The 22,647-nt window shown below is 37.7% G+C and overlaps 1 protein-coding gene across 1 annotated transcript in view; it reads right to left on the reverse strand.

The window, feature by feature from the left end:
* Positions 1–361: 361 nt before the first annotated feature.
* Positions 362–22,647, reverse strand: part of aff3 (AF4/FMR2 family, member 3) — a 196,038-nt gene continuing 173,752 nt past the window's right edge. The window contains exons 14-17 of the mRNA XM_039746235.1: positions 20,641–20,734; positions 9,377–9,426; positions 4,602–4,834; positions 362–1,187 (exon numbers count right to left, since the gene is read on the reverse strand). Of these exons, the coding sequence (XP_039602169.1) occupies positions 1,066–1,187; positions 4,602–4,834; positions 9,377–9,426; positions 20,641–20,734 (499 nt within the window). The 3' untranslated portion in view covers positions 362–1,065. The remainder of the gene's footprint in view (positions 1,188–4,601; positions 4,835–9,376; positions 9,427–20,640; positions 20,735–22,647) is intronic.

Below are 22,647 nucleotides of genomic sequence, written 5' to 3' on the forward strand. Positions count from 1 at the left end.
TTTCTGTGGGAAAGGCTAGTGAGCATGTGGCCATGTTTATGCCCCAGACGTAGAAATAAGTCATGCCAGGCTATGACAAAAAAATGCTATATTACGGTCTCATGTTTAACATGAATTATAAACCATAACCCAAATGTGAGCTTTGCCAGATATGCTAATACATCTGTGTAAGAGAACACCAGATTTAAACATGGTAGGATATAAGCTGATAAGAGCAGGTAGATGGACAGAGGAACCTGGTTTCTGGTTTATGGCTTGTTTTTGAATATATAAAAAATTTTATCAAAACTATCAAATAAGACAACAGAATACTAAGAGGAGCACATGATAACAAATGTAATCAGTAGGCCCAACCCCTCTTCAGAATCTTTATACCTACACACAACACGATTTTACATTATAAAGCTCATAAAGAAATAAGGAATTCACCCTCCTACACACACATCCACACCAAGATGGTTGAACACTTCAGTCCACATTAGAGTCTACAACAAACGTTTGTTTCCCTAGCCCTAAAAGAGCAGCCTAAAGCTATTTCATTAACAGACTAGTGCCCTTGGTACCCTCAGTTATTAACCTCTAGCCAGCTATGGATTCAGCCCTCAGCTACAAACCCAAGGCTTGATACTCCCTGCTAAACACTAACGTCTAACCAAATTAGTCTGGACAATCGATCTAACTAAAACATACTTCAGCAGGCCAGAGAAGAGCTCACTCTTAATTTCATTATGTTTTGAGTTACAGTACACATTTGTATAACTCAGTCAATAAATGCGTACTTGTAAACTGAAAGACAGAGAATGTGTCTTCCCAGAATGCCCATGATAATAACATCTTAATATGGCATATTAAAACAAGGGACAGTCTTATTGAGCTAACCAATATTGACGGTTGTTTTTGAACTCAATCCCTTTTGTTCGTTACTAAGATTATGGGGAATTAGGCTTTCTTTTGACACAAATACAAATACTTGCACATTATAAATAAACAGTGAGAGAAAAAGAAAAATTCAGAAGGAGTACTGTATGTAAGACAGTGTCTGGAATGCTGGTGTAGCGGCCGTCCCTACGAGAACTGTGTTCTGTGGCGTATCCAGTTCAAGCCTTGTCGAGTGTACTGAACCAGGTGTGCAATGCTGCTGTGCAATGTCACAGGTCCCATCAGAGCATTAAGGTAATTGAAAAAGTCTGAAAGGAAAAGAGAACACAGAAAAGGAAGAAAATTAGTATTGCTACTCAGATTTCCTCTTAAATAACCATTATAACATTCACAGATCTAAATAAGGTACAGATAACACTTGATGTTTTTAAATCTATACATTAATCTATAGGTATTATGATTTTTCAGTAATAATTATAAGACAGCACTTACATTTATGGACTTAAGGTGAAGAGTTGAAGTAAAAGAGTACAAACAGTGAAGTGGAAGAGACATGAACTCACATGCTCAGCACAGACCTCAGGTACAGAGAGAAAAATAGGAAGTGGGAGGTATAGAATGCCTGGACTGGTTAGAAAGGAGCGTTTTTAGCCCTGACTCGTTAAAAATGTCTTCAAGAATGGAAATTCGTGACTGAGACAATGAGGAGGAGGATATTAGGTGGCCACTAACACTATGAGTAAGTTATGATACAAAAGAGTATGAAGATGCCATATCAAGAGCAGGCCCATGGGTTTCTCAAGAAATCTCCACGTCTGAAGGGCATAAGAGATGACAGGGCCAACTACAGGAGAGGGGAACATTAAATAATTAGAAAGAAAAGCGAAAAGGCCCCCTAGAGTTCAGAATATAGGATCAGTCAGATGCTAGTTAACTACAACTTAGAGGGCCCGCTCTACTATTTAAGCAAACTAGATGGTCTCTTAGGGCCGCAATAGCTGGGTGGCAGGACTTTTTAAAATAATACAGACCTACAAACACTCAGAGCTACACAATCTAACAATAACATGAACGATAATGATAATAATAATAATAATAATCCTCAAATTGTAACATAGACATGGCAAATTAGAATTAAAAGATCAAAATGGCAACAGGACTGCTGATCTTAGATGCATTGCCAAAGGCTGATTTAACTCAGACTATAATGATCTCCCAAATAGGCTTACATTAAAACTTGTGTTAAAACTTGGCAAATATTCTCTGTTGTTGACCGCCATCTATGAGTTTCACTCTTGGCAAGTTAAAGCTGCAATATGTAGTTCATCTCTCATTGGAAAAACTCTCTGAGGTCATACATTGACTGGATTGCTATACTGCATTATTTGCATACTGTAGATCAGGATACAATAAAGAGGAATTATGGTTAAAGATTCTTATTTAAAGATATTCATTAGGATTCAATTTCATTAAATTTGGTAATTATATTATGTTTGTCAATTTATTTTATTAATTTAAATGACATGTGCATGTTACAGAGCTGCCTTGGTAAGATTATAACTAGACTATCACTATTATTGCAAGGTACATGTTAGCTGGAAGTTTAAATAGAGGCCTATACAACTCACTTTTTTTTTACTTTAGAAAAAGATTAAATGCAATAAATAAAATAAATCTCTCTGTTATATAAAAAAATCTTGGGATGACTTTTTTCAGAGAGACGAGACATTTTCAGAGAGATAATTTCACGTCCTGCTAAATGAGACTTTGTGCCAAGAGATAAATTGAAAACCTAACAGGTCGAAGTGGGGGAGTAAATAAAAGACAAACAGTAGAGGAAGAAAAGACAAAGAGTAGAAGACAAAGAAGAATGTCATAAAGAGGTTCAAAAACATTGGCGTGATACACATGCAAAGCAGGTTAGAGGTTATGAAAGTACTAAAATTCGAAAGTCTCAAAATACTAGATAGTAAAGATTGCATTAACACTAACAAACGGAAATTATTACTTGGTGAAATAATGTAAAAGCAATGTTTCTTCCCAATGAAGAGGTCTATTCACGAGAATTAAAAGATTTGTTGTTTGGTGAAAGTGAAATCCACATACGCGAGTGGCAGAGACGCAAAGGGGTTGGCGAGCAAAGTTTCTACTTGTTCTGTTTCTACTTGTTTTCTGAGCTTATTTTTAAGAGACAGTCTTATAAACAGATATTGCTGTATCAATCAACTGTGCGCTTGACCTCTTAAATTGTGAATTCCCAAACCCTCCATATTTCAACACCTCTGTGGTGTTTCTCAGGTTTCAATGTACATGTCTGTCAGTGATGATTCCACTCAAAGCAAAGTGGGAGGCTGGGTACCATTTATAATTTCACCTCTGGTACCTTCAGAAATGTGCAATAGTTTTAGAAAATAACAAAACAGGCCTGTTTGAGTTTAGAATGAAGAAGTACAGTATTTCTCTAATTAATAAATTATTGAAAACAGTTAACAGAAAAGGGCTTGGTAGGGCTCAAAATGAGTGAGAGTTCAAAATATTCATTTTATTTTCTGTGCAGTAATGTACTGGCCACACATGTTTAAAATATTCTACACTATATGTCTGTTATTATGTGAAGTATTTATTTATGTGTTTATTATAATATGAAACAATTGTCCTGTATAGGTAGTCATGTCATATTATTTTATAAGCTGATTTATCAAGACTTGGTTTGCAGGGTCATGGGGTGCTGGGGCTTAACAAAGCCAGCATAGGGAGCAAGACAGGAACAAACCCTGGACAGGCATCACATCGTAACAAGGTAAACACACTCACACACACACCAAATGTACATACACTAGGGCCAACTTAGCACTGCCAGTTCATTTAATCTGTAGGAATGTAGACTGTGGGAGGAAACCCACATAGAGATGGGGAGAACGCCATGCCGGGAGGACCTTCAATGTGAACCCTAGTCTCCTTAATGCAAGGCAGCAGTGATCACTGCACCACCAGGCCACCCTGCTATAAGTAGTACACAGAAAAATAAAATAAAGACTAAAATAAAGTGTATTGGCTGCCTAGTTAGTCTTTAAAATAACTAGTTAAGTGTTACCTTTTCTCATATAACTGAAACATGTTGTTAATTTATATAACATCTAGTTTTTCCTTAAAATTATGACATTTAAAACTGTAAGAATAATAAACTAAATTTAATTATACCATCCCTTAGTATATTTTTAAACTTGCTTTTTTGCACTACTGGGTATCCAAAAAAAATATGTACAGACTTCATAGAGACACGTAGTAAGATTTGGACCCATGACTCTACATATCAAATTCAGACACTAAGATCTGTATACTTATGAATTATTCTTCATTATACCTTTATATCTTTTCTGAAACAGTTTGTCTTGTGTCTTAATATAACCACTGTATTAATTATTCTTGACAATTCAATCACTAAAGTAAGCAGAAAGCTTTAGACTCCTATACAGAGAATCAATGCAATAAAGATAAAGGCTTGTTTGACAAATAAAAAAAATGTTAGTGTGACGTTAAGCTACAGCCGCTGCAGAAAGATGATGAAATCATCCACTGGAGGATCTTTCCATTCAAAAGCACAAGATGAAAGCACAAAAGTAGAAATAACTTTAAATAAAGATCTGACAGTGGTACAATCACAAGTACAGTAACACTGCTGACTTCAATAATAAACTGGCAATAGGATGAAGGCACTCTACCTTTGTTTTCTTTGGCTAAGTTGTCTGCCACCTCCCAGTACTCATAGCTGTACAGTATGCTGTTGGTGATGTTAACATGGTTGGCAGCCATTTGATGAATGCGCTGGGGAATGGTGATGAGTGAATTAGGAGATGGAGGGATAGCACTATTGCTGCAACAGCTGCCTTGTGAACCAACCGAGCTGATGGGCGATGTCGTGGGGGACATTGGAGACGGAGTTCCCGTGCTTCTGCTGCATTCAAGACAAAGCAAAATGAACAGAATCAGTTCCATTTAAGATATATACAAGGCAGAATATGTAATACCACTTAAAATACATGAATATTTAAAAGCCACGTTCTAATAAAGCTACATGGTTGTTGCTAACATTTTTAATATACGTAGCATATTGGCATTCCTGGTACATCCATTTGTATGATTTTATTCAGTTGTGACCCTATCAGATAACACACTAAGGGTCCTCTGTGTTACAGGGTGGTGGATTGGCTGCTGCAGTGAGTTTCGTGTTTTTCTTGTTTCTTGTTTTTTTCTAAGGATCTACAATTTTTTTTAATTTTTGGATTATTAAAATAGGAACCATTAAAACTTTTATTCTGTAAACTCATATCTCACTCTCTGATAAGTGATAAGAAGCACATTCTGTGGGTTTTAGTTTATTATCACAATTCCATTTCTGGGGTTTACTTTTGCTTCAAATTGTTTTTACAAAGTTCTGTTTTATCCTTGTCTTATTTTTCCTTGTTTACGTGACGTGTCATGTGACTGCCGTCATCAGAATGATGATGTTGAGGAAGCAATATCCCAAATTAGGCAATGAGTTCAGTTTACGTCATCCATTGGTGGATATACAACATATTGAAGTCTCTAGCATAGTTAGCTTTATTTCCAAGTAGGCCCTAGTGTCAGATTTTGATTTTCGTTTCTTTTTGTCTCACTCTTTCAATTCAATGCCCTCTTGTTTTTGTTTGCCTTTCTTTTGCTCTCTTTGACTCTTTGCCTGTCCTGACTACGATTAAGTCTGTCTTTCTCATCTCCTGGTCCTTTTCTATCACACATCAGTCCTTGGATACTTCTGTTTCTCTTAACAACACCCAACTCTCTTTAAACCAGACACCTGACTCTGTTGTCATTTCAACTCCATTAGGGGGGATCCTGGGACAACTCGCTGACGGGGTCAAAAGATGGACCATTAATATGCTGTATAATAAATGATTAAAGGGTTTGAAATAAGGCAAAGGCAACCATGATAATAAAATATCTAGCATCATTACTTTACCAGTGCTAAGAATCTTTGAGTGGAAATTCTTATATAGTGAGTCTATCAAAGTGAGAAACTTGAATACAAGCAATTCAATTAATTATGCCAGACAACTGGCACATATGTATTACAAGAAACATTGCTATGTGTTAGTTCCAAGCATTTGGTCACTCAATTGTGCTAAATATTCATTCACTAAGTTTAAAAAAAATGTGGGCATAGCATAGCAGGTAAAGCAAAAAATGTCCACTTTTGAGCAGCTAGAGAACATACATTTTGCAAGCTTCTCATTAAATCAACACATGAAACACTGCTGATGTTACAATAGGAGCAAAGGGACTAACTCCTGTTCTTAGCTGCAGAGTTGTGCTAACCAAGCAACAGTTGCCATTGCCATCTGAAAACCATGGTACTGCCACATCTAGCTTACATTCTAGAGTTTTTTTGTTTTTTCTCTTCAGAGATGAACATCACGGTTGTCATTATAAAAGCGCTGAAGATGTCAGTGCAACTTTAATGGAGGCTGAACTTGCATTTCCACAAAGTGTTTTCTGGGACTTCTGTCCAGAATAATGGAGGGGAGAATTTTTTGGAGGGCAGTGATCCTGGTCTTAGAACGTATTGACTATATTTCATAAAGCAAACTGATAAAGATAGAAAACAACCAATAACATTCCTTTTCACTTAGCCTTTCTCTCTTAAAGACATGAAAACTAAGACTAACAACAATGAGGCACTCTAGGGAAAGACTTACTTTTCTAAATCGTAATATCACAGAATAAAGGCAGCAAGCACATCGTCTTTATATACAACTGTAAATTTAACAGCCACTTTTCCCCAGACACCTATGAGAGTAATACTGATCTTACATTGCACACTAGGCAGAGTGACACATTAAATGTTGAAGGTGGTGGCATCAAGCACTGTTTCACTACTTTCTATCTTTATTGGTATTGCTAGATACGAACACTTATCTCTGTCCCTCTGCATCTCTTCAACTTTTTTTTGCTTTGTGTTATCTAAGGGTCCCAGGTCCTGCTTCCATATCTCTTAGTCCTTCAGACAAACAATGCCAAAGCCCAAAATGGAAATAATACCAAGAGAGAAATGCATAATTAAAGAAGAGGAACGTTCTGCAAGTTTTATTATCTAAACTGTTGCTTTACATAAAGGTTTGCATATGGTGTTTATTTATTTGGAGAAAGCTTATGATTGAATGAAATGTCAGGAGGTCTGGAGGTACATGAAAGAGAAAGGAGTACCAGAGAAGTATATGAGGACTGTGTAGAGCAGCGGTTCTCAAACATTTGTATTTCGCGCCCTCCCTTTTCTACCTGGAATAATTCTGCGCCCCCTGCATAATATGAGATAGATGAGAATAACCCATAATACAACAAACAAAGGTAAGATGCTCGTGCGGTGTCGCAGTATCCTATCAGTTTTACTTCCATAAGATTTGCATGTGTTCAGATAACTTTGATGAAATATTTGCATTTTTTTTTTTTAAAGAAGTGCTTTAATAATTGTTAAAATGCCTTATGTGGATTTTGGTAGTAATTCTAATCCCAAAAACAAAGAATAAATTATTCATTCTTATTTATTCATTTTTTATGTAAATAAACGATTAAATATGTTTTAAGTTTTAAAAATCTCGTAAATGAGGACACCGATGAAGTCATTCAGTGCGAGATGAACGTATTTTCATCCGACAAACATTATACCGCTGTCAGTTATCATGAAAATAACCAAATACGCAGTCAATTATTTAACTCAATTTGGCAATATTGGCTACGCTGCCAATGTGGTGCAGTCGCGCCGCATTATCACCTGATCTACTGTTACCCGAATGTTCGTGACAGATACCGTTACGTCTCAAACTTTCTGGATTGAAAATACGTGACTATAAAAGCAGTAGCATCGGTGCCGCTCGTCATAGAAACAAGCTTCAAATAGAAAAGGAGCTCAGAGTGTCCATACTTTAAAGCAGGCACATATTAGTCATTAGATCTGTGCCTTAGAAATGTTTTATTTTAACTGTAGTTATAATGCATTCATTGTAAATGTATGCTTGCAAATTTAAATTTGAAATAAAAATGTAAAAAATTAATTTTGATGTCTTGTTCATTTATTCGACGCACCCCTTGTACAGCTTCAGCGAGGGGGGCACACCCCACAGTTTGAGAACCGCTGGTGTACAGTATGTCTGAGGGAGTGAGGATTTGGGTTAAAAGCAATGTTGGGGCAAAAGAAAAGAATCCAGTTAAAGTAGGTCTGTATCAGGGGGCTTTAAGTTCTCACTCTTTTGATCTGGTTATGGATGTGTTGGGTCATAGAATAAAAACCAGTCCCCCTGATGCATGCTTTTTTTTTGCTAATGACAGTGTGTTTTGAAGCACCAGAAAAGAGGAAGTGGAGAGGAAGTTGGAAAAATGGAGAAGGGTTTTGGAAGATAGAGAATTGAAGATAAACAGGTTAAGGTCAGAATATATGAGGTTTAATGATGATCAGGATTCAGAAGTTAACCTGCAGGGGGAGCTATTGAAAAGAGTGGATGCATTTAAATATCTAGGATCAGTGGTAGCCTGATGGAAAACTAGATGCTTAGATAACCAATAGAGTCCAGTGTGAATAGAATAACTGGAAGAAGGTATCAGGAGTATTATGTGATCGAAGAATTAAAGTTAAGGTTAATTGTAAGCCAAGCTGTTTAATGGGCAGTAAAGGCAGTGTGTGAGAAGAAGTTAGATGTGGCAGAAATAACAATGTTGAGACGGATGTGTGGAGGGCAGAATACAAAATGAGACCATCAGAGGTACAACAAAAGTACAGGAAAGTAGATTGGCGTGGTATGGACATGTAATGAGGAGAGACAATGAATATGAGGGCAGAAGAGTGATGGAAATGGAAGTACAGGGGAAGAGAAAGCACGGGAGGCCAAATTGGAGGTTAATCGATGGAGTAAAAGAAGATTTAAAGAAAAAGAAAGAACTTAGCAAATACAACTAGATATCCTAGGAGTATCGCCAAACAAATCTATGAATAATTACAAGCAGTGATAAGAAAAATGCAAAACTTTATCTGCAGCTTCATACTCAAAATGAACACTGATTCATCTTATTCTCAGATTTTAGCAAATGACAACAAATACACTACCTTTTTAGTATAGCAAACACTATCATAAGACGCTTTACAAGTAGGGATATGCTATAAAATTAATTATAATTTACAGTTGAAGCTGATGCAGATTGAGTGAGTTTTCAGGGTCACACAATGACTTATAAATGGGGACTGACCATGAACTTTGAAGTTTAAAGTCTAGGTCATTATCAGTGCACCATACCTCCTGCTCTAGCCAGCAACATCATTCCATTTGAACTTGGTGACTTAAAGTTTTGTACTAGAGTCTAGACCAAACTAACTTGAGTGACAATTAAACACATATCAATTTAAATATCTGAATGAAGGGTATGATCACATTAATGAATGTACAATAAGAACAACAATGGTTTCACTTACTTTCCACAGACACTCCATGAACATGGGAGTTGAACTGCTTTTGAAGAATTCTGTGTGGAGAAATACAAAAGGAGCCAGTCAGTTGCATCAGTTATTCAGCAGTGGTAAAAGACAGTACCAGAAAGTGAAATATGCCTAACGCACAGGAAATTTGCTTGATTTTTATTTTAGATTTCAAATGTGTTAAATACATATATTATAATTATTTATAGTTTTTTTTTTGTTGTCAGGATTTTCTTTGAGATTTAACTTTAGTTTTGACATACTGTAGTTATATTCTCATCCTGTTTTATTGTACGGTGTTTACCCAGCATGTTTTGGATACATCACATGACCCCAATTGTCACAGTTTGGGCCCATTTATACTTCACACTCAGAACGTGTACGTGCGCACATAATGTCTGCCACACGTTCCCAGTGTTCATTTGACGTGTCCTCTGAGCATGTACTCAATTACATGCTCAATTACAATTACATGAAATTAATGCGATTTTATATTCAAGCGTTGCATATTCCAAAATGTAATGACACGATACATTTTAAAAGTATCACATACCATCGTCTGTGCCTCTTTTTTGTTCAACTTCACAAGAGCATCAGAATGTAGGGTGGCGTATTTGAGCCATAGAGAAAAAAAATTAAGGACACGATGAAAAAGGTCTGTTTTGTGATGAAAGTAGAAACTTCGGCTTTAATCTCGAAAATTCCACTTTAACCTTGTAGTTTACTTTATCATTAAAGTAGACCATCGTAAGCATCATCTTAAAACCGACCCAGTTGTTAATCTCTATGTGTTTCGGGGCTTCCTCCTGAACTGCAAGCAGCAATCGCCACACACAGAACATATCACATTTATGATGTTCCAGCTTTCTGCACATAATCCTTAGATTTATACTTGATATCATTATTATGATGAAATGCATTAAAGTATGTATGCTACATTTTACAGATAAGTCTTCATTTAAATAATAAATACTGACAATAATTACACATGTTGAGGCGGCATGGTGGTAGAACTGTAGTACTGCTGCCTTGCAGTAAGGAGTCACGTCGCTGGTGTTCCCTGCCTGGAGTTTGCATGTTTTCCTGGTGGGTTCCCACAGTATGCTCCAGTTTCCTTTCAAAGACATGATGCTAGTGTATGTCTATGCTTGTGTTCACATTGCAATGAGCTGATGCCCCATCCAGGGATTTTGTTTCTTTCTCATGCCCGATTCTTGCTGGAATGGGTGCTTCCCCAGATTGACGGATGTAATCATTAAGCATCCTTTTCAGAGATATTGTGGCAAGGTGTCCTTGGAATTTAATGGATGTTTCAGGCAACTCACAACACAGCAAAGCTGAACATTTTCTCACCGTGATGATATCTCGCACTGCCACCTGGTGGAATCTTTCAGATTTAATAATAAATAATAATAATAATACATTTTATTTATATAGCGCCTTTCCCATGCTCAAGGCACTTCACAGAGTTTAAGAAAGAATGGCAGGGTATACACTATATAGCATTGTACAAACCAAATAAATAAATAAATAAATAAATAAGATTACGACAGTAAATTCAGAGAAAGCCTAACAGACATCATAATTGATGGTCTCGCACACACACACAGGTTACATGAGCGTCTTGACAGAGAGGTAAACTGAGAGAAGGGGAGTGAAGTCAGGTAGAGCTAAAAGCCTTCCTGAACAGATGAGTTTTGAGTTGATTTTTAAAAGAATTCATGGAGTCAGCTGACCTGATTAATTTCAGTAGGTCATTCCAGAGTCTGGGCGCTATACAGCTGAAGGCCCTGCTGTCACCCATGGAGTGTAGATTAGTGTGGGGTACAACAAGATTGCCAGAATCAGAGGACCTTAGTGAGCGGGCAGGCACATAGTGATGGAGAAGGTCACTGATGTAGTTTGGCGCGAGGTTATTTAAGGTTTTGTAGGTTAATAGTAGGATTTTATATTCGATTCTGTAAGACACAGGAAGCCAGTGAAGACGGAGCAGGATGGGTGTTGTGTGTTCGCTGCTGCTGGTTCGAGTAAGGACTCTTGCTGCCGAGTTTTGAATAAGCTGGAGCTGTGATATAAGATTGGAAGGGACACCTGCCAACAGTGAGTTACAATAATCTATGCGGGATGTGATAAAGGCATGGACAAGTTTCTCAGCATTAGAAAAGAAGAGGAAGGAGTGAAAACGGGATATGTTATGGAGGTGAAAGTAAGAAAGTTTCTTAATGTGATTTATGTGGGCGGAATAAGAGAGGGAGGAATCAAAAATGACACCAAGATTCTTTGAAGTAGAGGCAGGTCTGATGAGATCACCGCCAAGATGCGCTGGGAAGGAGCTCATTTTATTAAGTAAAATTTACGTAAAGTATGCGTGCAAGTAAACAGTAAAACGCTTGCATATCAGTAGCGTCCACTGGAGCATGCGTCGCGTTAAGTATAAAGCTGGCCTAATGAATTAAGGAAGTGACATCATAAATATGGCGGCAAACCCAGTATGTGCTATCATACATATCCAGTATGTGGGTAAGCAATGTTTTGAAAATCTCTGTTGTAATTAGCTGTACTTCTATGTAGGCTCTAGGTTTTGATTTTTGACTTCAACTCTTGATTTTCATATTTCCCTTTATGTTCCTAGTTGCTTGTTTTTTTCCTCTGGTCTATCTCACAATAATACTTCATGTTTCTTAGCAGTGCTTATCTGGCTCATGCTCTGCCTACCTTTCTATTCACACCATGGATCTACCTTGCACTGCTCACCTGAGGTCAGAAGACACAATAGTTGACTCATTTTCACTAGTTCCACAGAGCCGATGAACCGTCTACAGCCGAAAAATAAACTAAAAAGACCCCCATTAAACATATGAATGTGTGGAGAAGAGCATGCTGCATGTTTAAAAATAAACTTAATCTGTTACAAAGGAAAAACTTTCCTGTAAAATCAGATTATTGCCATTCAAAGACATCAATAGACTAGTGTGGGATGTAATGTTGAATGAATTGGTAGCGATGTTTGTGAAAATAGGAATTAGAAAACATGCATTCAAAGTAAACAATGTGTCATACTCCATCAAAAGAAGGTGAAAGGACTGCCATTAAGAGAGCTGTTAACGAAGAGCAACAGGAGATGCAGATTTCGATACTCAAAAAACATGAATCAGTAAATATGCCAAAGGACATTAAAGCCACTCCAGCAGAACTGTCAATGAGGCTGCAAAGCATTCACCTTCTGCCGGCACGTCTAAATGAATAATTAAAGAAAGTTAACATTCCCATCTGATTGGAAGTGCAAATTTGCTATGTTAGAAAATGCTACTGCATTTTAACATGTAATATACACATACACCACAATGCTTATCTAAACTCTGTTTGTTGTCGTTATACCATTATAGTAATGCAGTAGTCAAAATGACAGAAAGACATCATAGCAGAGAAAGGAGCTTCTCAAATATGTCGGGCCAAGTACTTCCTGATGTCTACGTGCTTCCCATGCTTATTACAATATACAAACTAATCATTAAGCTTCAGCCACCTTGTGCTAAGGAGCTCTTGGTTGATAACTCTAATCTTACTTTTCTGTTTTCTGTTCAGCTTCTTTTTCTCTCTCCCTGTCTTACTTAGCTATTTTATGTATTTTCCTAATACACGAGGAACAATGAGACACTGCAACCCTGAACATTTGATGTGTATGGACTGGTGGAAATTAGGAGTGGGTTTAAAGGAAGTAGCTGCAAAGCCTAATCAGCTGCAGTTATCGACGCATTTCACTACAAATGTTTAATGAATTGCCCCCAGACGTGTATTCTTGCATTTTTTCCCCAAATGTGATTCTTGTTGAATCATATCTGACCTGGTGAGACTGCACTTTCCTAAACTCCATGAGCCAATGCACGGCAGGATCCTTAAGTAGACTCAACGGTGACAGTTCCATCGAAAATTGGGCACAAGGTTAAAATAAATAACTGCTAGACTGGCTACAGTGTTTTTATAGACATTCACATTTCTTAGACTGATCTGCGATGTTTTCCTGACACACCATTGCTGAATTGCTCTCTTCTTATCAGCAGAAGGGAGTAGCACATCCTGAGACAATAATTTCTTATTCAATATCTCAGTCATATTTGTGAAATATTGCAATATCTTTCGTTACACCTTTGCATTCAAATATATATTTTTGAACAATAATACGTTTTTTAATCAATTTTTGCATGGTGGGAATACATTTCCATATGTACAGTCAAAACTAAATAACCAAACTTCAATGATACAGAAAAATATACTGTAAACATTATCTCTACAAATTTATGAATAAGTTTAGTTAAGTATGAAACTAACTTCATCCTGCAGGAATATTTATTAAAACCAGGCAACAACAAAAGGGAATGCAAAAAAAGAGAATACAGTATTCTTGCCCTGGGTTGTGCATTATATAGTTTGTTTTTAAATGTATTATGATAAAATGTCTTTGGAGTAAGTTGATTTATTCTGCTTTTCTGTAGTGAGTCAGTTATTTTATACTCTGTTGCGGTGGACTTGGTAAGGCTCTGGATGGCAACACATTTCAAAAGTTCAAGTGGTTAAAGGTACCAGTGGTGTTCCTTCCATTATTGATGAGGGATTGCCACTGTGCTCCAGGCTTTTGAAGGACAATTTTATGTCATGAATTGCATGGACATCAGACGACAATACAGGGAGGTGTAGCCTGGTTCTTAGTTAACAGACATGGTCATGGGTTGGGGTTTAGAAGGCCCATATTGCCAAATGGAGTCTAAAGGAGAGTCAAACAAGGGTGCAACTAGCCAAGGAGAATGGAAGTTGGGGTTTAGTGGTAGGAAGGGACTGCGCTTTAGTGCCTCTGAGGTGAGTAAATGTTACTGCCATCCCATCTGATAATAAATGTTTGATAACCGTTAGAAAGGGCCAGGTGGTCCAGTAGATGTATTGTGTTCACTTTTGTTTGAAACCTTGAGCTCCCCCTTATACACTTCTCCTTATATTTATTTTTTATTTAATAAAACATGTTTGTTTAACCCATTTTGGGTCTCCTCTCAAGTCATTCTGGGTCCAGGGACAGCTTAACAGTGCCTCTTCCATTCTATAACTGTTTATTTGCATTCCAATGCATTGCTGCCGATTTCTGTGTATTTATTGTGAATTTACTTACTTTATGGCCAGGCATGAGGATTGTTCGCATCTCTCAGACTGACACAGACAACCTCTCTACAGATCCACATTGTTTTGAAAAACTCATTAGAAACTTTAAAAGACTTTGTTGGACAGTTATCTTATCCAAAGATCTTGATCATACATTGTTCTTCTCCCTTGTTAAATGAACCCTAGCCTGAAGAAATCTATTAATTTTTTACATTTAAGATTTCTCACTTCAAGATTTACCAATGTTGTTTCTTGTCCTAGTGTGTATATAAACACATGGAACTCCAGTTTCTGTATTACATCTTGCCTGAAGAAGGAGCCTGAGTTGCCTCGAAAGCTTGAATATTGTAATCTTTTTAGTTAGCCAATAAAAGGTGTCATTTTGCTTGACTTTTCACTACATTCACTACACCCTAGCACTGCTGGCTTGATGGAAAATACAGCAAGAATTATATTGTACTTGTGATATACGACAACTAAAGGCAATAAACCCAAGTACATATTTTCTATCACAGTGGTTTATGGTCTTTTTAAAACCATTATGCCTTTTTGTGGTGGAGTAATGCAACCTGCCAAGATAAAAACATTTCAAGAGCTTCACAACAGGGTTCTTGGAAGACAGCAAGAGTGAGAGTGAGAAAGAGCAGTTCATCCTCGAGTGGCTAATATGATAATAATGATGGTGGTGGTGATGAAGATGATAATATAATAATACTTTACATCAGGTAAGCTGATGCAAGTAACAATTGTATCGTATGTGATAATAATCACCCTATAAACCTATAATTAAATCACTTTTTAACTTTTTACTAGGACTGGGCGATTGTAGCATTAGGACTAAGAATGGTTGAACTGGATAATGAAACATGAAAATGCAGCATAACTCAATTATAATAAAACGATTTGTGAACATCAAATGACAAGTCCTCATAGCAAACAGACTGATTAGTAAGAGAAGTGAACAACAAGCTGTTTATATTTTGTGATGTTATGAAAATTGATCTTAGGTGTAAAAAGTACTTTCAGATCTCACCTAAAATGAAAAGAAACAAGTCACAGAGTGTGTTCTAAAATATCTCAAGATAAAGAACTCCAACCACCTGACAGTACGGTAAATGATCTCTGATGTCACACTGTATTTGGAACTAAAATGTAAGGCCAAAGTGAAGTTAAACATATCGTCAAACGTCCAGAAAGGTGTTTTAGGTCCACAGTATAAAAACTGCATAACTATACAGTGGTGTGAAAAACTATTTGCCCCCTTCCTGATTTCTTATTCTTGTGTTTGTCACACAAAATATTTCTGATCATCAAACACATTTAACCATCAGTCAAATATAACACAAGTAAACACAAAATGCAGTTTTTAAATGATGGTTTTTATTATTAAGGGAGAAAAAAAAATCCAAACCTACATGGCCCTGTGTGAAAAAGTAATTGCCCCCTTGTTAAAAAATAACCTAACTGTGGTGTATCACACCTGAGTTCAATTTCCGTAGCCACCCCCAGGCCCGATTACTGCCACACCTGTTTCAATCAAGAAATCACTTAAACAGGAGCTGCCTGACACAGAGAAGTAGACCAAAAGCACCTCAAAAGCTAGACATCATGCCAAGATCCAAAGAAATTCAGGAACAAATGAGAACAGAAGTAATTGAGATCTATCAGTCTAGTAAAGGTTATAAAGCCATTTCTAAAGCTTTGGGACTCCAGCGAACCACAGTGAGAGCCATTATCCACAAATGGCAAAAACATGGAACAGTGGTGAACCTTCCCAGGAGTGGCCGGCTGACCAAAATTGCCCCAAGAGCGCAGAGGCGACTCATCCGAGAGGTCACAAAAGACCCCAGGACAACATCTAAAGAACTGCAGGCCTCACTTGCCTCAATTAAGGTCAGTGTTCACGACTCCACCATAAGAAAGAGACTGGGCAAAAACGGCCTGCATGGCAGATTTCCAAGATGCAAACCACTGTTAAGCAAAAAGAACATTAGGGCTCGTCTCAATTTTGCTAAGAAACATCTCAATGATTGCCAAGACTTTTGGGAAAATACCTTATGGACTGATGAGACAAAAGTTGAACTTTTTGGAAAGCAAATGTCCCGTTACATCTGGCGTAAAAGGAACACAGCATTTCAGAAAAGAACATCATACCAACAGTAAAATATGGTGGTGGTAGTGTGATGGTCTGGGGTTGTTTTGCTGCTTCAGGACCTGGAAGGCTTGCTGTGATAGATGGAACCATGAATTCTACTGTCTACCAAAAAATCCTGAAGGAGAATGTCCGGCCATCTGTTCGTCAACTCAAGCTGAAGCGATCTTAGGTGCTGCAACAGGACAATGACCCAAAACACACCAGCAAATCGGCCTCTGAATGGCTGAAGAAAAACAAAATGAAGACTTTGGAGTGGTCTAGTCAAAGTCCTGACCTGAATCCAATTGAGATGCTATGGCATGACCTTAAAAAGGTGGCTCATGCTAGAAAACCCTCAAATAAAGCTGAATTACAACAATTCTGCAAAGATGAGTGGGCCAAAATTCCTCCAGAGCGCTGTAAAAGACTCATTGCAAGTTATCGCAAAACGCTTGATTGCAGTTATTGCTGCTAAGGGTGACCCAACCAGTTATTAGGTTCAGGGGTCAATTACTTTTTCACACAGGGCCATGTAGGTTTGGATTTTTTTTCCCTAAATAATAAAAAACATCATTTAAAAACTGCATTTTGTGTTTACTTGTGTTATATTTAACTAATGGTTAAATGTGTTTGATGATCAGAAACATTTTGTGTGACAAACATGCAAAAGAATAAGAAATCAGGAAGGGGGCAAATAGTTTTTCACACCACTGTATGTTATACCTGCTAATGACCAACATAAGCTGGTAAAATACAAGGTGCTAACAACGCCCGATGTCAACCTTCCTTTCTGAAGATATCACACTGTCAAATGGGATGAAATTAAAACAATTAATGTTTAGAATAACACAAGAGGAGTCTGATGTGATCTGTGATCATTAGATGATTACAACATACAATCTGCAAAGGGAATGGGCAGAAAGTTTCACTAATCAACAGAAATGCCATTTTCCATTTCAAACCCCTGCTTATTCCAGAAAGTTAATGCCAATCCTATCCTATCTGGCACCCCATAAAAGATCTAGCCCTACAGTAGATGGGGTGCCAGTCAAACACAGGACACACTTTAACATACTCTCAAGTTTGCAGGCCAATTCAGGGTTATCAAGTCACTTAACTGACATTTTTCAGGATGTGAGAAGTAAATCAAAGTAACAGTTGGAAAACCCAAAGAGATTTAATAATGGGCTGGTTTACTTAAAAGTAATGGACGGAGTGGATGTAAAGTGAAAAAGGAAGAAAACAACATGAAGATACCATACACATGCATACTGGAGCATGACTTAAATGAGTTAAGTTGTGGAAAAAAAACAGAACAATGAATTGGTGCAATAAACTTGGAAGCAGGGACTCAACCTGCTTAGGACTTGGCATTTGGTTACAAAATTGGTTTTAACAAATCACAATTCTCATGGTCCCTTGTAAAGGTCTCATTTGTAAGGGCATTTCTTTGTAAAGCACACATTTGCATCTTTAAGCAATTCTGTATGTTTATGTGTATGCATTATGTAAGTAGTAATTTGAGAAACGGAAATTGCATTTTATTTATGAACTTGTCATGAGGCTATGAACACTACACAGAAACATGCTAAACAGAACTGCATTTTGTCTTATTCTGTAGTTTAGATGGGATTCTTCAAACGCTCAGGTCTCTCAAAGTAAATCTCATAATGCACTGGCATGCTAGATAGATAGATAGATAGATAATATTTGTCACCAAGATGAAATGTGGCTTTTCACAGAAGCTCTTTGAATAAATAAATAGATAAATATATATCTACACGCAAACTATGGTCTGAACACACAACAGAATGACTAAAAAGGAAGAAAAATTTATAAAGAAAGAAATCTTCTGACTTGGCAGTCCCAGTCACAGTGAGACGTTATGCAGGTGTATTGTTGTTGGTATGACGAAACCCCAGTGGCGTTTCTTGACACAACACTGCTGAATGTGTGGTTTGGCTGAAAGTCCTCAGTTTCTGTGTGTCAGAGAGAGGATGTGCAACATTGTTCATATTGGCACGCAGTTTTGTTTTAATTCTCTACTCTGCTATGACCTCCAGGATATCCAGAGTGTGTTCTATAACTTTAATTATTTTGATGACTTGGTGGCCCTCTCTTGAAGTGATGTTACCAGCCCTGCACACCACAGTATATAAAATCACACTGGTTATCACAGAGTTGTCGAAGATGTGAAGGATGTCACTGTCAACATTAATGGAATGCAGTCTCCTAAGTAAGAAGAGTCTGCTCTGCCCTTTCTTTTGTAGTTCCTCTGAGTTCTAAGACCAGTCAGCCTGTCATTGATGTGGACCCCCAAGTATTTGTAGAAGCGCACCACCATGATATTAACTCCCTGAATAGTGACCAGATGTAGAGGCACTTTGGTGCAACGAAAGTCAATAACCAGTTCCTTTGTTTTTCTCATGTTAAGATTCAGATTTGTCTGCACCAAGAAACAAACATCTTCACCTGACTCCTTATACTTTGCTTCATCCCCTTTATCAACACATCCCGTAAGTTCAGAAACTGTATGCTACACTTCAAACTTCCATTACTAATTGGATGGCTTTGATGTCAGTAGGTGTAAAAATGGCTCCCAACAGCAGAAGCTATCAGATGTTTCCCATTGACTTGACAAGAGTGAAAGGTAGTCAGATATTTTGGTCTTCCAAACTGCCTTCAAGTGCTTCTCTTATGGTTCAAATGCCACCTCAAATGAGTACTGGCCAGTAACAGAATAGCAGTATATACATACATGGTATAAATGGAGAATGTTCTTCTGCTGTCACTCCATCAATAAAATATGGCTCAAACAAGGGATTCTCTTTAATGAGATGCAGGTATATAAGACACCAAGTGGGAAATAATCCTGGAGTGGAGTGCATAGCAGAGTCACACACATATTCAATCCCACCACGGCAATTCAGAGCCATCAACCAATGTAACTCATGTATCTCTGGGGGTGTGGAAGGAAAAGCAGAATCGAGGGACAATCCATAAGTGCATGGGAAGAATGCAGACATTTTACTCATTCTATTTCTCTTTTGAATTTGTTTTTTTGTTCAGATTTTGCTCCATTCACTTAATTCATTTATGTAAGGGTGGTGCAGTGGTTACCATTGCCACCTCATGGATGGTCAGTTTGAATCCTGTACTTACTTGTTGTCATTGTGGAATTTATTCATTCTCCCTGTGTCAGTGTGGGTTTTTCATTCAGTACTCCCGCTTTCCTCCCATATCCCATATGTGTTAATCTTAGCCTGACTGGTGATTCTGAATTGCCCCCATGAGTGTGTGTGTGTGTGTGTGTGAGTGGGCTCGATACATTGGGTCCTATCATTTTCCTCTTTCATCCCACAGGAGATTCTAAATTAGTCCAGCCAAGCAGCTTTGGTTCCTGCTTTGTACCTAATGCTACCAAGATAGGCTCCAGCCTGCTTCAAATCTAAATGGAATTAAGCAAGTTATGTTATGTAATTATTTCTTTAACAGACTATTTTGATCAATCAGATCAATAGACAGTTGAAAGATGAGCATATCTTTTGGGAAGAAGACACAATAAAGTTAAAGAGGTGAAAGAAAGCAAATGCACATAATTTACATGGACTTTTATAACATTTATAGAAAGGATTGCTATTAATAAGATCTAAAAAAATCCTGCACATAAAAACAAATCTTCCATTTTATACTCACATTGAGTTTCTTTATTAGACTATGAGATGATAGAGAAAATAATTTTTGTAGGGATCTTAATAAAGGGAACAAGTAAAAAAGTGATTGAAACAAAACCTATCAGCTATATGACTGTCTGAAGAGCAGCATGGTTTAAAACCCCAAACAGCTACTCTACTATGAATGTGCTAACCATGGCATCTCTTGGCCACAAGATGGCAGGAGAGGTTTGTGCTGTGCATGCTAAAAGAGTTGTGATTTTCCTCTATTTATTTAACATATTAAAATATATACTTTTGCCTACCTTGAAATATTCCAGGAGTGCTTTGGAATACTTGATAGCGTGGTCCTTCTTTAATACAAACATTCTCCAGTACAGCAGAGATAAGCAGCGAAAACTAAAAGAAAAGAACACCAGTGAAGACAGGCCAGAGCAGCATGGGATGAGTTTTGTACAGTTTTGAGAAAAACTCAATATTTATGCCTGCGAACAAGGCAGGACACTTCGTCGCCATCACACAAGATGCTGTGAATGAGCCTCTCATTTGTTAGGATCCAAAATATCTAAAAAAAATGAAACTGACGTCTATAACCATAACCTTTACTATTCACCGATAGCAGGGGGTCCGTACATGGTTGGCTTTATCCTGCAAGTAAAATGATTGCAGACAACATTTTGTTGTTTTCTTAAAGAATTGACAAACAATCTTTATTTTATAAAGCATCTTGCCTGAACACCACCCTAAAGCACTTTACAGGTAGCCAACAATATGCACAAGAAAGTGCTGGTGTTTCAGTCTTGCGGTTTTCAAGTCAGTACTAAGTATCTGTTGTGGAGACCAGCCTCGACACAGACAGGTGGACAGCGATGGTTCAAACGCCAACATATGTTTATTCATTATTTACAATACCACACACAACCCGGTGCCCCTGCACCATACACCCTCAGTCCGGGTCTCTTTCTCTCTTGGCTTCCTTTACCGCCTCCACTCCTCTCCTCCCAGCTCTGTGCTCTTCCACCCAACTCCAAACACTGAATGAAGGGAGGTGGCCCCTTTTATGTTCACCCAGACGTGATCCAGGTGCCTCCTGACGAGTTTCCTGTGACACTTCCTGGTGTGGCAGAAGTGCCACATGAGCACCTGGAAGCATTCCAGGTGTCCCTGGTAATTCTTCCGCCAGCAACTCTGGGTGTGACGGAGGTGCTTACGTCCAGGGCGTCTCAGGTGTTCGAGTGCCCCCTGGTGGTGACCATGGTCCCCTTTAGGGTTGAGCTGCCATGCTGCATTCCCATGGTCCCCATACCAACCAGGGCGGCTGCCCTCTCGTGGTCCGGAGGAGGCGTAGTCCCACTCCCGGTCCTTCCAAGCGTCCTGGCTGGGTACCGCCCCCAGCCACTCACCACACTGTAAATGCCTGACATGTTAAAGACAGTTTTAGAATTTGATCGATGATCTAAAAAAAAAAAAAAACCTAACTGTTAGAAGTCTGCTTAGTCTCTGTGAGGTGAGAGAGTAACTGTGATGGTGAGAAATAAAAGCTGAGAGAATTATCAAAAGAGCCTTGAGATTTTACAACCTGATGGGCTGGAGACAACCAAATATGTTAACTAGAAGAAAATGGCTTTGTAAGAAAATTTGCTTTTATCTTCCATATTTTGGATTTTGAGATGTCAAAACCAATCCTGGTAGAAAAAGGTGCAAGAATCAAGTTAACCCTGGATGAAGTTTCAAAGGTAGGATGGAAAATGATTGAATGGATACTTTTTCCCTAATGTGCAGTATTCCTGTTTGGAATTTTAGAAATGGCACAGAGCAACTTTTGGCAAAGAAGAAAACCATACTGTGTACAGTATTCATATCTGCATAACTGATATTAGGTCTAATTATATACAAAAAATGGAGTAGGCATGTTTAGAACATCACCAGTCAATTATAACCTCACTCACAAAAGTGGAGGTGAAGGAAGATAAATAAAAAAAAATAAATAAAAAAACTTTATAAGCTAAATATAAAAGAGTACTACTACAAACATACCTTTGTACTGAAATATAATTTATATAAATGAAAAGAAATACATTTAATTGAAAAAAGTTAAATTAAAATGTGATTATGTAAAAGAAACATTCTCATCTAGGAATAAATAACTTTTTATCAAAATGAATATTTATTACTTTTTGGACATACTTATAGTGGCACAGTGGTGCTGGCCTCAAGTCCTGCGACAAGTTGCTGTCTTTGTACAATTTTCACAATCTCCCATGTTCTACTCCAGTTTGGCTCCTACATCTGACAGTGTACATGAAGTTAAC

The sequence above is a fragment of the Polypterus senegalus genome, chromosome 2 (assembly GCF_016835505.1).
Source record: "Polypterus senegalus isolate Bchr_013 chromosome 2, ASM1683550v1, whole genome shotgun sequence".
NCBI classification, from domain to species: Eukaryota; Metazoa; Chordata; class Cladistia; order Polypteriformes; family Polypteridae; genus Polypterus; species Polypterus senegalus.